This window comes from Lagopus leucura, unplaced genomic scaffold (genome assembly GCF_019238085.1).
Source record: "Lagopus leucura isolate 7727_CA_CO unplaced genomic scaffold, USGS_WTPT01 Super-Scaffold_741, whole genome shotgun sequence".
NCBI lineage: Eukaryota > Metazoa > Chordata > Aves > Galliformes > Phasianidae > Lagopus > Lagopus leucura.
This window is the reverse complement of record NW_024962256.1, coordinates 8,702,087-8,718,541: the sequence shown is the minus strand read 5'-3', so window position 1 is coordinate 8,718,541 and position 16,455 is coordinate 8,702,087. Positions and strand designations below refer to the sequence as shown.

The 16,455-nt window shown below is 40.7% G+C and overlaps 1 protein-coding gene across 1 annotated transcript in view; it reads left to right on the top strand.

Annotated features, from left to right (window-relative positions):
- The window catches only part of CPXM2 (carboxypeptidase X, M14 family member 2), a 64,903-nt gene that overhangs the window by 27,818 nt on the left and 20,630 nt on the right, over window positions 1-16,455 (top strand). Inside the window, exons 4-5 of the mRNA XM_042863887.1 lie at window positions 10,832-10,916; window positions 11,393-11,543. Of these exons, the coding sequence (XP_042719821.1) occupies window positions 10,832-10,916; window positions 11,393-11,543 (236 nt within the window). The remainder of the gene's footprint in view (window positions 1-10,831; window positions 10,917-11,392; window positions 11,544-16,455) is intronic.

The window sequence follows — 16,455 nt, the reverse complement described above, 5'->3', positions numbered from 1 at the left end:
ATTTCATTCTGTTAAGCTTTCTAATTCTTTTCCAGAATTAACTTGATTAGCTTATCATATTAAAGAGTAAATGGTGGCACTCCAATATGGTTCTGAAATTAAAACAGCTTTTTATATCCTTACTTTTTGTTCTAAATTTATAACAACCCAAACCCATGCAGAAGGTTTTGACCAGGAGCGAGCTGTTTGGTAGCAGGCATGCAGTTTGGGCTTTATGGATGGGACGAAGACTCTGTGCATTTCAAGTCTACTTGCTATGAAGATTTTAAGGAGAGATTGCAACAAGTCAGGCAGTAGCCTAATTCTGTTGCTGCAAAGAAGCAATCCAGCCATGCATAGCCCAGGTCTACCACAGTTGATTCCCCAATGTTGGCTGTTTCCAACACTGAAATCGACTGTGAGCTTTCTGGTTATTTCTTGAGTTATTGGTTGAGTATATTGCACTGGGAAATAACTGGTTTGCAAAGAGTTGTATGCATTTGTGTGCACTTACTCATCTGTGGCCTGCTTCTGAGTGTAGGCGCTCAGATTGCTATGATACAATTGGAATGAGATGTTAATTGTATACCAGGAGCAGAGCAATCAGTTGGCATCAACAGGACCTGGAGGTGAAGGTTTATCTTCTTCCTGAACTTTGCACAGTGTTCACTCAGTCTCGCTTAACTCCTGGTTGGGTCTCACTGCGTTATGTGAGCAAATTACCCTGCTTGTGGGGAGAAGCCTTTTCCAGCAAGTACACAGGAGATGCACAGTATAAGATCGGTTCTGCTCAGATCCCTCATTAAGAAAATCTGTGTGATGCACAATAAAAGGGAAACAAGAAAAAAGGAAAACATCACCATAGCTAGGAAAAACATTAAAAAGATATAATTTTCCTTCCACTCTAATTTTCTGATATTTCGTTTCTTTAAACAACCGAGTGGAAGCAAGAGCCTTTTTGGCAGTAGGGTTTCTATATTTATTCCACACTGTTCTGCATTGGATAATTACAGTAGCAAAGGCGTATTCTTTCTTGTATTCATACCCTTGACGTTGCTATTCTCATCAACACCAGCACTGCACTGCTTTATCTTGTCACACTGCTATTTTTAGTTTGGCTGTATTGTGAGTTTGCAGCCAGACTCTGTGTTCTATTTGTAGCTGGTACTGTCTGGGTTTTTGGAGGTTTTGTTTTTGGTTTTGTTCTTAACTGAGTCTTGCTCCATGAAAAGTTGGTGGGCAGAGTGGTGATGGCCTTCAGGAGGATTGGGGCTGATGCTGGGAGAGCTAATCCAGGCTCTTCCTGAGTTGTTGCTCAGCTTGCAGTGAAATTGGCACATTTCTGCCTCGTGGAGCAGTGGTGCAGTGTGGGGCAGGTCAGTATCTCCTGGAAAATGTAGCTTCTCTTGTCAGGGTCTGCTGTAGTAGGCATGGTAGCATGGGTCAGTGATTGGACTAGATGATCTTAGTGGTCTTTTCCAACCTTAATGATTCCATGTTTCTAACTTAGTTTGTGGAAGTGGCATCCCTTGACTCTACCTCATTTCCTCAGCCCCCATCATCAGATAGAAAAGATGAAATCTCTTTAGTTGATGTTTGGGTCATCTTTTACATGTCAGTCTCTAGATTTTAAAATTAGCTTGATACTCATAGAGGTACCAAAATAAGATTTTCAATATGTAGCCCTCATCTGGACCAGGATGGGTATCCTATGGTTTCCAGCATCACAGCACTAGGGGACAATGTGTCCATAGCAATGTCACGTGCTAATTTCCAAATTAGTTATAATGGGGCATCCCTCCAGCAGTCAAGGAAGTGAGAGAAAATTAAAACCATGAAACCCTGGGGTGGACAGGAGCTGCATGAAGAGAAATGGAATCTCGTAGAGACTGAGCATGAAGCAAAGAATGCCTTGGGTTGGAGTTGAGGAGCACTGGTGGGTACATTGGTACTCGTGATGGCATCAGGATTGCATCAGACACCAGCCTGGTGGGACTTGTGTTGCTGTGGGCAGGTGCTTTGGTGAGTGTTCTATTACAGTGGGCACTAAAGACAAAGGAGAGAGACGTAATCTTCTTCTTATGCTTTGCTGCCAGTATCAAAAAGCACTACTGATGAAATGGGAGTTTGTACAAAAGATGCCGTTATGCTACCTGAGGCATCTTCCCAACTTTATGAAGTTATGTGACAGGAAAAGTGCATTCATAGATAATAGAAACATAGGTATAGTGGAAAATAAGCTTATTTTGGGTAGGAGAGACAGAAAACAGCCTTCTCTTCTGTGTCGTATTAGAAGCAAAAGCCTGCCAAGCCTGAGAGCCAAGGTAGGATTTTATTTAAGCCTTGGAGATTTTCCCAGCATTATATAAGAAAGTCAAGACACCGGGATATGTGTGTGCTAGGTTCACCAATGCTATTATGTGATACAGATTAAGAATCAGAAAAAGCAATTTTTCTGTCTTCATATTGAACAAGAAACTTGAACAAAGCGGGGAAAAAAATTACTTAAATGAAAGTCACCTGTGAACTACTGCCCAGATCAGATTCATACCTGTCCCTGTCCCTTTAGCAGCTAACTTAATGGGGACATGTAATGACAAGGAAAGGCAGGCAAGGGCACTGCACCGAGTGCCGCAGGAAATCACTCTGCTCCACGTTGTGAGGCTGCAATCCTGGAGCCACTGGGAATCTGGCCTTCGATTCTGCAGCTACTTCTGATGCTGTAGCCAAAGCTAGCTTACTGGCACAGGAAGCAACCCGTTACTTCTTTATAACAGCCCTGGCAGCTGTCGTCTGGCTTTGCTGACGCCTGCTCCACCCAAGCAGAGATGGTCTTTCCACCTCAGCCTTGTTTATCAGTTTGAGGGACTTCATAGGAAAGGGATGAGCCTAAAGGTCACGCCTGACATAATGCAAAGAGCACAAAAATGCATGAAGCTGTCACCCTTTGTACTCTGACAAGAACTGTTCCACCTTAGTTTGTCCTCTCTTAGTTTCACTTGCAAAGTTGCCTTTTCTGGTCTGCCTTCCCAGGACATTTGTGCCCGAGCTTGAGACATGAGAGCATTAAAGAGGAAGAGGCCAATGTACTGAAACAGCTCTTGAAAGCACACGTGACCTGACTAGAGAAAGAAAGAAACCATGCTTGGTTAGTAATGAATACTTGAATTGTTTAATCATTTCCTTTATAGAGAAAAACACTTCTCGAAGTCAAATTCTGTTCTTGAGCTGTGTGGCTGCAAATTCCATGACAGCTACTTGGAAATGGATTGTTCTGCTTTTCTCTCCCTCTCCTGTCACAAGCAGAAACAGGCCTTGCGTGAAACCTCCTGAACTGGGAGGATCTTTACCAGTCAAAGCAAATATGTGCACTTGGTGGGCGTTGCAGTTTGGGCAGCACAGGCACTCCTGAGAAACCCAAAACCATGGCAAAGCACTCTGTTTACCATCATCAATACCAGCTGTGGGTTGGGCTCTCCAAAAGATCTGCAGATGTTGAGTTTCTGAGGCAGTGGGGAACAGCTCGGAGAACCAGGGCTCCTTTCTGGCTTCCATTCTGATGAGATGTGGAACTCAGTGCTGCTTGTGTGGGCTGGTGTGAGTAAGAGCTAACACCTTGACAGCGTGTGGGGCACCCATTTCTTCCTATGAACTGAGCAGTTTTGGGGATTAGCATCTCATGGCCCTTACCACACTGCTTCACTGTGAATATCATTGTTAGCAGAAGGATGTTACTGAACTCTGTTTGCAGAGCTGTTTTGTTTGCCTTTCAAGAAGGTCGTGTGAGAGATGTAACCTTTAGAGATGTACAAGACATCCTCTTCTTAGAGACTGAGGATGCCAACAGATCCAATCTAGCTGAGCTACCGAAGGGTTTATGGCTGAATATTTGGGGGAGAAATATAGCATGTAATTCTCTTTAATTCTGCCAATACATCTTTGAGTTTTATGAATTATGTATCTTCAAACAACTGTTCAAGGCTGAGAGGGGCACTGGAGGCATCACAGTGAAATTGGGCTTTATTTAAAGCAATGATGTGATAGTTTAAAATATGCACTCTTTTGAGAGAGGGGAAGAAAATATTAATCACTCTTAGCAGTTTGACAACATGTTTCCCACAACCCAAACAATCTTTATAGCTCAGTGCCATCTTAAACCCATATGTTTAAAGAGACTTGGTGTGTTAATACAAAGCTTCAACAATTCCAAGGCAGAGGATGTTTTGATTTTTAGAGAAGTGGATGAGATGTTTCAGCAAGTTATATTTGTGATGATGCATTCTCTTTAAGTTAATCTTTCAAATATGCTAAATGATGCACTAATATTCATTGTCAGGAAATAAAGTGACAATGTAAAAAAGCATGGATGCAACAAGCTGTGCAGAATGCTCATTCTGGAGTAAATTTCCACAGTTTAGCAGGAGAAATTCAAAATATGTGTAATATATATTTATTATATGTATTTATTATATGTATATTATTTATTATATAATATTTATACATAATAAATATGTGTGTGTATACATATATATATATACATATATATATTCAAATGTAAAACATTCATTTTTAATTTAAGGAAACAAGTGTGGACATGGCAGTTCTCAATGCTCATCACGACCCCCAGCATCTCTCTTTATAAACCATTAGTAGGGAACAGCAGGGCTGCAGCAAGCTGAGGTTAAACTGAAGTCAGTGCTGTTTATTTGCTGCTGATTTGGGTGGTGAAGAATGCTGCTTTTTCTTGACTCATGAGCTAAATGTGTTGCCCCACTTTCTTGTTACTGCAGTGTTCACCTCCATTTCCTGAGGAGCCAAGACTCATTTCTATGGGACAGCTCTTAAGTGAGGATTCCAAGATGGTAAAATTTGATGCTTGCAAGAATGTGAAATTTATTCCTTCCTCTCCTCTTTTTAGCCACTTGTTATGTCTTAGTAATAGTAAGATTGTCTTTTTTGTGAGTCTTATCAGCATCTTTGGTATTCCAATAATCAGGAATTTATCAGGGATGGCCCAGTGTTGCACCATTAGAATTTGGGACAGCAGAGTGGTTATTTATTGGTATTTGAGTCGTTGCTACAGATACCCAAGAAAACAATTTGCACAGTACGTGAGAATAAGGGGTAAAACACAGTGATAAAACAAATCGAACGCAACACTGCTTTGGAAGCACAGCAGAATAAATTGTAAACATGGTCCAGTTCACGAGAAAAACAGACATATTTGGCATTGACTTCCAAAGCAATACCATTTTTCCCCATGTTGAGGATGTGAAAATAGAACCCTCAATAACAACTTCAGCAAATTCAATGAAAATGTCTCAGTGTTTTATTCGCATCCTGTAATAAAATAGGCAGCTGCTGTGTACGGACACAAACTGTTAAGGTGCATTAAATCAGCGTGAGCTGATATTGGCCCTGACTGGGTGACAGGACTGCAGAGATTGTTACAGCCTCCCTCAAGTCAGGTCTCACTGAGTTGAGTTCCCAGTCCACTGACATCATATCAAATACATCATGCAAGTTATGCAACAATCTGATTTCAGTGTCAGTAGTTATCATTGTAGAATGGCTTGGATTGGAAGGGACCTTAAAGATCATCTAGTTCCAGCCCCTGCCATGGGCTTTTTCCCTAACTCTGGCATGGTGGAGATCCCTTGTGGGGGGAGAGCCTGCCCTGCTCCTGGGGGTGTTCAGAAGGGGAAGGTTACTGCAGTGGGAAGCTTTAAACCAAATGAGCTGAAGCTTTTAGGAAAAGGATATACCAGAAAAGTACAGGAAACAGATTAGTCAAGTGTATTACCCACAGCATTGATTTGTATATCTTTTAATGTGAATTATGTCTCTTTGCAATGAGAGTGACTAAGTATGGGGTTACCAATAGGTTGTTGTGCAGCTACTCCTTTTCCCCTTCCCAAGCCAGCATTCCTCTTGCACACATCAAGAGCTTGGCCATGTCTTTGTGCATACTCAGTAGGCAGGAGCCCTTTCAGCATTGCTGTAAGTGTGCTCAGAGCTGTGCACACAAGTGGCAGTTTCTGCTGTTTACTGTCAGAGCAATCAGAGGCTGATTGTATTTAGCAGATATAAAAGATGGGGAAGGTGTGGTGGAGGAAGAATTTCAAGCACGTGCAGATCCCTTTGCAAGGAGTGGCCTGTGAATGAAAAGTTTTAAAACTGTAAAACCTTTAAGGCCAAGGATATCTTTGACCCCATGCAAGAGGCTTGGGGCTATACAGTGTTTTTAAAGCGTGAAAGCATAGTAGTTTGGGAAACACTACAGCTGGATTTCCACTGGTGCTGCTGCCCAGAATTACATGGTTCCCATCCCTGAAGGTGCCCACATCCATCAATGGGCCTGGGCAGCCTGAGCTGGAGGGGGCAGGCAGCCCATAGCAGGGGTTGGAGCTGAATGAGCTTTAAGGTCCTTCCAACCCAACCATTCCATGGATTTTCAAGGAAGGCCAGAGACTAAAATCTTACAAAAACTCACTGTAAGATGCTGCCATTGGATGGGAAACACATTTACGAATTCACTGAGAAGGGAGTTAGGAAAAAAAATATAATAAAATCCATGTTTAATTCATTCAGAGCAAGAGAATTTCTTGCCTTGAGCTTTTCTTCACAGGGTCTCCAAAGAGCCAGATCTCACAGCAGTGTATTCATTTAAGTCAGCTAGAAGCAATTTTAAAAATTAAATATTCAAAGATTTCAATTATTAAAAAAAAAGCCCACCCTTGCTTGCTGTTCAAGCTCCATCTCTTTAAATCATGTTCATTTTAATTAGTTTGTAGAACTTGCTGGGCTACCTGTGGTTAGCCAGAGTATTTTTTAACTTGGCTTATTTTTGAAACTGTTGGGCAGTTGGTGCTTTAAAATGTTAACCACGGAAATGTTATTAGGCTATATTAATGGTTTTATATTTATTTACGTGAGATTACAGATTACTTTTTCAATCAGAAAATCATTAACTGCCAGCACGCTGATTGTATTGCATCATTAGAGATTAATCTAATGTTTGCCTAGCATTTTTTTTTTTTTTTGTATAAATTCTTCTATTTCAAGCACTTGGACTTGTTGATTTATGTATTGTTGAAGGATACAAATCTGTCTGCCTATAGTTTTTATTTTCTACTTTTGAGTTTTGCAATGTAGACAGATTAGATTGCCCTGACAGCAAATGAATGACACAGTCAGCTTGGAGTCTGGTGATGCTCACCTGAACTCTGCCAATGCGTTCTGGTCTGCTCTGCAGCATCTCAGTGGCTATGGGGTTGAATCGTTGCCTGTTTGCCTTAAATCCTGTGGGACTGGGTGGTGCAGATGAGCATCCTTTGAAGCTGGAACAACTCACCTGTTGCTCACACAGCTGTCCATAATGGAGAAGCTTGGCTCTAAATAGTTCACACAGCACAAACTAAAACCATATCCAGAAGTCAGAGGTTGATGTGCTCACCTGCTGGAGGTCAGGCAAACCTCCTGGCACCTCTCCACTGTTGCTCATGGAGGAAATCTGCTCCATGCTTTGATAAAGTTTCCCCTCTGTCCATGTGTGAGTTGCTTAGGCTTCCCCCCAGCTTGGTTTTTTGGATGGAAATGGATAAGCTGAACATTTCTCATTCATCATAGGAAACTGAATTTAAAATCGAAGATCTCCAGATAAGCATAGTCTGTAGACAATGCATCAAGGATGAAAATTAGCTAATTATAAAAAATGCTTTTTTTGAAATCCATTACAGTGAGTAAATTTGGATTGTATTTTGATACTTGCATTTACTTGCTGGTTAACTTGCTGACTAGTCTTAGCAAAACACACTGAGATTTCTCAGATAATTTTCTCTTGAAAAGTTAAGGCTGGCATAAATCTCACAAGGAATCATTAATGGGAAACACCTGAATCCAAATAATTCCTGTCACATCTGAATCTCATGGCCATTTTGTAGCTCAGATGAAATGGGGGCAGGCATGGAGGTGGTGCCTGAGCTCATCTTTGTGCTGGTGCGTGATGAGCTAGAGGTAACTTTTAATACTTCAGCTGTTATGTTTCTGTGATGAGTTTCCCTGAACACTTCACATTTCTGTGTATACCCCAATAAAACAGGCACTCTGCATGTGTCAAACTCTTCAGTTCCAGAAAGTGCCATGCTTGCCATACTCAGACTGGCTGCTGGTTGGAGCGTGTGCACCACATCCATTTGCTTCTTGGAAGTATCAGACCTTCTGTGCTGCATGTGTGTGAAATACCTGCAGCTTTCAAGCAGGTTGATCATGTGAATGCTGGTCTGGTTCCATAGAAGTACCCTGAATTTAAAGACACTCAGCTAGAAATGTGACTTCAAGACAGAAGATGCCCTTTTTGGAGGGGAAACTGAATTTACTTCAATTTCCTTAGCAGTGGCAGAGGCTTTTTGCTTGGTTAATGGCTTTGTTTCTTTGGTTTTTTTTGCATGTTTTTTTTTTTTTGTTTTTTTTTTTTTTTTCTTTTTGATAGGTAGAGGGAAAAAAGAGGAAGAACTTACACCCATAGATGCAGTTTTGGTATTTATTGCTAGTGGGAAGGAGAAGGTCACCTGTGCTGTGTTTATTCTGTACCTCACAAGTGCAAAGAGGATGTTTATTCCTTACAGGCGAGCCATCGTGCTGATTTGTGTACTCCCAGGATCCTCTGAAATCCTCCTCTTCTGTAACTGTACAAGTCTGGATGTGATCCCATCTGTATTTTAATTGGCAGGCTGCCTCTGAGAAGCATTTCACTTGTTATCACTCAGGATGGATTATGTGTACAAAGATTAGTATACATTTTCCTCCAGGAAAAGTCTGAACTTCTATTGAGTATACGGAGTGAGAAAATTAAAATATGGAAAATAAGTCCTAGCTGGGGAGTGCTTCAGAAGCAATGATGTCTCCTGGTTTGTAACACTGCCTCTTTTGGTTGTTTATCCTCACTCTGTAAACTGGCCCTAATTCAGTTATGTGCATTGAATACATGCGTCCCCCATTCAAACCTGGGATTATTTCTCTCAGACTTGATTTCTTTTTCAATGGGAAAAGTTATTTTTTTCTCTTATTTTGGTTTTCCTCTTCCTCTGGTTTTGGTGTTGACCATTTCTGAAATTCTTCCTTTCTGTCTTCACTGGATGGAATCATAGAATCATAGAATGGTTTGGGTTGGAAGGGACATTTAAGATCACCTTATTCCAACCCCCTGCCATAGGCAGGGACACCTCCCTCTAGACCAGGTTGCTCACAGCCCATCCAGCCTGGCCTTGAATGCTTCCAGGGAGGAGGCATCCACAGCCTCACCAGGCAACCTGTTCCTGTGTATCACCACCCTCACAGTGAAGAATTTCTTTCTAATATCTAGTCTAAGTCTACCCTCTTCCACTTTAAAACCATTTCTCCTTGTCCTGTTTCTACCTGCCTTTATAAAAAGTTTCTCCCCAGCTTTCCTGTAGGCCCCCTCAAGTTCTGGAAGGTTGCTGTAAACTCTTCTCTGAGCCTTCTCTCCAGACAGAAGAGCCCCTGCTCTCTCAGCCTGTCCCTGTAGGAGAGGTACTCTATGGCCCCTTTAATCATCTTTGTTGCCCTTCTCTGGACCTGCTCCAACAGCTCCATGTCCTTTTTGTGTTGGGGGCTTCCTTAGGTGCCTTACGACCTGTTGCATCTCCCATAAGTGCCCCAGTTCTTTCTAATCCCAGGAGCTTTCCTCGCTCTGCTTTCACCCCCAACACCTTTAATACACAGTTCAGCTAAGAACCTGCTTTTAAGAAAGACTGCTTTAGAGGACAGCTGGTTACCCGTGATCAGTTTACGTACATGAAAACAGGATTTAATAATCTGGACTGACTTTAAAGTACAAAGGTATCTCCAAGGCATGGCTCTCCTCTAAGTCGCTGTGTATTGGAAATTGCTGTTATGAAAAAAGCAAATTACCATTACTTCTTCAGAACAGAAAGCATGATGAGATATTTGGGGCATTACCTTCTCTGTAGCTGTACATGTTGCCATGGGAAATGCTTAAAGAACCACATCAGTTTTGCTCCACTCAGGTTATGGGAAGCAATGACCTATTTCACCTCTTTGGTTGAACACAAGCAAGGTACTGTCTTAACATGAACAAAGATTTTGTTTTTGTTGTATTAGGGTATTTTCCTATAAATTAGGAAACTGGTATCTAGGGTATCTCACCGTATCAAAGTCTGATCTCGGTGTGTAGTAGTGTGCTAGTGCTGTGATCAATTGCACTCTGCTGTACAGGGGGAGAATTATGTGCATCTTCCTCTCTACTGCTAATAAAACCAGGAATTATTGCAGGCTGTGGTTCACAAGCCATAGTATTCTCAAGACCCATGCCAGGTGGAGGCCTAATGCTCATAGCAAGGAGTGGAACCAGCCTGAAAACAGAAGGAAAATCAGAACCAGGGAATGAAAATGTTCCTTCTTAAAACTGGCAAACTTTGTAGAGGTTTTAATTTATTTTTTCCTAAGCTCTATGATGACAGCAGCAGAAATAAAAAATATTGTGAGGCTGTAAAGGTAAGACTTCTGAACGTCGGAGTGAATGTACGTGATGTTTTTCTTTCAGGATAAGTGGCCCCTCCAGGAAAGCAGTGTTCTCTCCTGGAATTCCAGAATACTCACTTGGGCTTTTCTCTGCTTCTGTTCACTAGGATTTTTTGATCATCTGCTAAATCTAGATTCACATGTCACTTTTTTCATCTAAGTGTTGATGTGGCTCTGCCAAGTGGGATTTCCATTGCTAGCAACCTTACATGCTTTATAACGTGAGACAAAATTTGCAGTCAGTTTTAGCTGTGGAAAAATAACTCCAGCCCTCTTTGTCTTTTTCCAGGAGTAACTGGGTGACCTCCTTCAGAGTATTGGTGAGCAATGACAGCCATGCATGGACTGCTGTCAGAAATGAATCTGGAGATGTGGTGAGTCCCAAGAAGCAGACGTTTTTCTTTATGAGGTGAAGCAAATAGGATAGAGATGGGGACTGTCCATATGGAGCTTTGGTTTGCAACATCAGTCAGTACAAAAGGAACATCTCTCAGTGGTCCCATCAGCCTGAAGTAAATTTAAGAGCACATCATGTAACACAGGGAGAGGCTCGGGCTATCCTTTAAGGGAAATCTCCATGTGTCTGAGCAGGGCAGTGGATGCTGCCCTGATGCTACCTGAGATGAGATATGTGCATGGGTTGGCATCAGGCCACTGTTCCATGGGGTCACATCATGTACTCAAATGCCCATTACAGAGGGAGGGTGTGGGCTCCTGCTCCTCTGCCCCTCTCTCAGGAGGGCTATCAGTCTGGGGCTGTAACCAGGTGACTTTACCTGATCCTCTCACTGTTCCAAAAATATTTTGAATAACTGATCTTAGCATTTTCATGTGTTTGGTGCCTGCACAGATCTTTGAGGGAAACAGTGAGAAGGAGATCCCTGTTCTCAATATGCTGCCTGTGCCACTGGTTGCACGCTACATCCGCATAAACCCTCGGTCCTGGTATGAAGAAGGCAGCATCTGTATGAGGCTGGAAATATTAGGGTGTCCTTTACCAGGTAAGTCTTGCTCAGTTGGTATTGCCATCAGTGCCTGTGCCAAGACACAGCAATTTTAAGTCCTTTGAATAATTTTTGCTCTTGACACAATACCTCTCTTTAATGGAGAGAGCTATGCAAAAAGAATTGGAAAAGTATCTGTCCAGAGATGTGGGCAATATCAGGATAACTCATTTCAAATGAAACTCTGTAGAATATATAATTGGCTATATTAATAAAATAAGATTGTATGGAAGATCTAACAAGATTGTCTCTGTTGTTTGGGTTGAAGTGTAATGTAATTAATCTTACTGAGTGCACACGTACTAGGGAGGCAATAGAATTATATATCAGGACAATCACTTGCGGATGTCTTTAGTTTTTGAGGCAAGAAAGAGCCATTATAATAATGCAGTCTGATTTTTATTTTTATTTTTATTCTTCTTTTTTTAACTTTATTGCACAGGCTATAGGACTCCTTTGAATTAATTTGAAGGCAAATGCTCTGACTGATGGTAAATGGTCTTAATCCTTGGTTGAGACTAGAAACTGGGTGCTGAAATGTTGAGCATTTGATGTTTCTTTTATAACACAAGTGTAGAGTATAATTAGCGTTTGTTGCTGCATACAAAGTGAAACCTTAGAAAAGGGGCCTTCTATATGACAGACCCATATTTCTGATAGCCATGTCGTAAACAGTCTCACGGTGGATTAACTTCTGCATGTCTGAAGAACTCTACGTCCAAACCTTCTCTAAGTTGCCATTCTGCTTGCTCCAGATCTTTCATCTGCTATTTTTTTTTTCTTTGCTCTTAAATCCTGGCACCCTGGGGAATCGTTCTCTCTCTCTTTTTATTTTTTTCAGGGGGGTATGAATAGCATTTTCAGAAATACTAGAACCACAAAGAGAACTGCCTTTCCAGAGCTTATCATTATTGCTTTAACTGTACCTGCTGCTGTTCAGAGACTTGCTGCCTCCCATACCACTGTTGATGTAGGGTCTTCAAATGCCAAGCAGAGGTAGCTTGATTTTTTTGTCCTTCAGGTGTTTCAGTACTATTTTAGAAAGCAACTTAGAGAGTAATTCTCTCTAAGGACAGAGGAAAGAGCAAAAATGCAGATATTTTGAAAGACGTGTTTTTGTGAGCTTGGTTTGTTTTAAGTTGCAGCAGTTTTACACTTATATCCTTACTGGGTATACACCCATATAGGGCCAAATTCTGCTTTCAAGTGTTAACGTTTGTCACAGCTTCACAGCACCATACTGGTGGTGAAAGTGTTACTGAGATCAGAATCTATCTGCACTTTGTCTGCTGTTGAAATGAGTACTGTTACAGCTTGCTGAAGAACTTGGATTAGCACAGAAACAGCACTGGGGCTTCCTCCTGACAGTTCTTTATTGAGTTAATTGTCTGCAGTGACCAGTTCTGTTTATTCTTGAAAGAAAATGCTATATGCATTCATTGGGCAACAATTGAATGGGGTGGGTTTATTCAAAATGTAATTGGACTGCAGGAACTAATGAGTTTTGATAAGCTGCTGGCCCATCTTTTTAACTCAGAGAGGACTGACATCTCTTTCTTCTAGCTCACTTTATTCATTGCAAGCAAGACACTCAAAAGAAAATATTCCCCAGGTTGCGGAGGCCTTTCCATGCATGTTTTTGACCAGCAGGATATGGCTTATTTTTTGCAGTTCCCTGTAAATGAATGTCCTCACCCTTTCTAGACTTAACTTGATTTGGTTCCAGTTAAATAGCCAGCTGGTTTGGCCTTCGGTTCAGCCTCGTTGATCATGCTGCTCTGCTACACTGCATTGACTGTGCAACCAGAAATCAAGCTTCCTTTTCTGAAAGAGGATTCCCATGTAAAACTGGGAAAAAACAAATTCATAAAAAACAGTGAGTAGGACTGTGTCGGTTCACCCAACCTTATCCTTCCAGAAGCCAATGATCCATAGAAGTAGCCATAGAAGTTGCCATACTCAGTTTCTTTGAGTAACTGGTACACTTGTCATTTGCACCCTGCAGGTAGATGTACAAGATATCAAATTGTCAAGAGGAGCAGCTTGGACAGATTTCAGAGCTCCCATGCACTGTGTCCTCCTAAGCCAGTGTCAGTGCACAGGTAGATAGGGTGTAGGGAAGCAACCCAAGATGAAGAGGTGGTTTGTAAGGAAGGAAGATGGTTCTGCAGGTTTTTTATAACAGTGCCTCATTTCATGTCATTTTAACTTGTAATAGTAGGTTTTATGTCTTTATTAATCCCTGAATGCATTAAGTGGTTGGCATTCAGCCGGTGCTATGTATCAGCTTTCCATCATGTAGGCTTAAAGGAGAAGAAATACCAGATGAAAAAAGAAACCTGGATGAGATATTAATATTCTAGAAAAGCTTGTTAGCACTGGCAGGAGGCCATGAAAACAGCTAGAGCCAGTGAGGTCCTGTAGTAGGACCTGCTAATTAAATCTGCAGTGTATGACCCAAGCATGGACAAAAAGTGAGAAATCACTGCTTGTGGTTACAACAAGACTTGTACAGAGATATTACTGATTAGATCAACAGTATTACTAAGATACTTGTCACTTTTATCAACACAATGATTATATATTATTCATGATGCATCTTTGCTGTACTGCAGGCTAGTTTTGACGAACAGCCTTTTCTAGATTATGACTGTAGCTCTTAAGAAACGGCTGTGCTATCCAACAACGTCAACAATGTACTGCCTTTCAACCAACAGAATACATTTACCATTTCACCAATGGAAAAACACTTAACTGCTGGGAAAAGGTGCCATCAAATCCTACCTGTGCCAGGGGATCGGAGCTGCCATTTCTTGCTGGTGAAAATAGAGGACAAATGCACCCGCCCGTAATTCTCTCCCCGATCTCCAGAAACGTCAGTGTTTACATAGATGTAGACTGACACACACAATCTTTTGTAATTGCCTCAGAGGGATGGATGTACTTTTCTTGCCTGTTCTTTTTCAAACTTAAGGAAAAAAAAAATCAAAAAGAAAATGTGTATGATCAAAAGTAGCCAGAGAGAAGAGAGAGAAAATTAGCCTAGCTCTTCATGCATTTATTTATACTGTCGAGTATTCAAGGCAATAGGCAATCTTTTAAATTGAATAAATTTGTGATAAAATTTAATTTTTAATAATTCTTACATAGAAGAACTATCATTGATATCATGATTATGCCATCGCTTTCAACTCGAGATAAAAGATGAACTTTAATTCCCCTATAATGGAGTACTGCAGTAGATGCATCATTCGGTCCTATTTTCACTGCTTGCCTCTTTTTGTCAAGCTACCTGGTTAAGTGCTCACTTTGTATGAAACTCCACAGTTAGCTTTGATTATTGGTGATCGTGCATGGAGCTGCGCTGAATTCAGTGCATTACTTTTGAGAGTAAATTTTTGCTTAAAATGACAGCCTGTCCTCAGGTTCTGTTTGTATCGTTACAAAGCTAAAACTTAATCTTCTACAATTTAAAACTTTTTTTGGAAGTTCTCTTGAGCAAATACTGAATAAAAATGAGACCAATTTCAATACTGCTCCTGGGAAAGGCCAATGCATTATTTATCTCCATACTCCTCTCAACAGATGTGATGTCTTCAAAGAATGAAGTGGCCATCTTTAAAAGGCTTTTGTTCATATTTTATCTGTAGAATTTTACCATTCTAGAGAAGTATTGCCATTGCTCATTGTTATTATGATTTCCATTAGAGTTCTCCATTTATTATTAGAATAGAATTGTAGGAACTCATTAGGAAGATCAAATGATGATAGAAAACTTTTAAGAAGAAACTACCAGAGGTCTTTTCTCTTGCATATCTTATTCGGTCTGTTGAATTGGAATTAGTTGTGAGGTATTTGACTATACCTTAACATATGTAGAAAATAATCCACGTGTAGCAGAAGAGTACAACAGAAAATCCAATCTACGTATCAAACTGCTCAGCAATGGATCTTCTCTGGTGCTAGGTTTAATTTATGGGCAATCCCCAGAGCTGTCATGATGGACTAGTGGGCTATTTTCAAGCTGATCTCCTTTGATAGAAGTGGAGATAGGAAAGACTTCCTAGCCATTTGCCTATCTTTTTGGAGAAATACAGTGTGAAGGTAACGAGCTATCTTTACCTGAAATCTTATTTAACTCTCATGGTAACATAAAGATAAATTAGTGGAAGAAAATGCTGATATATTCCTCAGTTTAAATGGAAGTGCCACACATTTGCAGTATTTTTCCCCCTTGGAAGAAAGAGAGGCTGTCTGAGACGATGTTGTGAATAAATGAGCACATTTCAATTCAAATTATTCTCTGGTTTGAATATCTTTCACTCCATTTCATGAAAGAAAATAATTTTGCCAAGGTGGTCCTAGACAACTGTGCAGGGTATTTTATGCATTTATACATTTCAGTCCTTAAGTTTCTGATCTGTATTCCTGCTGCAGCAGAAATCCAATGATCCCAGCCGACTTGGAGTAGAACCTGGCAAAATATGTGTTAACTCTCTGGGGAGCTGTCAAACAGTGCAAGTTTTCTGAGAAGGTCTAGAGATGCCATCGTTCTCACTGTATGTGTTTTTCAGTTCTTTGACTTTCCACCAGCTCTGCAGTATTCATAGTCATTCCCATGACATTAATGTTTGATGTATGGAAAAAGTGCCAGATTTTGAAAGGAATGGGATTAAAGTATCAGGAAAAAATCAGCTGCTGTATACTTTGGCTTGTGGTGATAGAGAATGCCTTCAACATCCCGGCTGTTTTGTTTTTTTTATGCTTATTTTTATAATAATTTTTACAACGTAGATATTTTTACGATGCTAAAGATATTCCTTGAGGCATTAAGCACGTTGCATCTTTCTACAAGAAGCGCTTTTACAATTTCTATTTCTTTGCCATCGATACATTGACAAGTAACCTC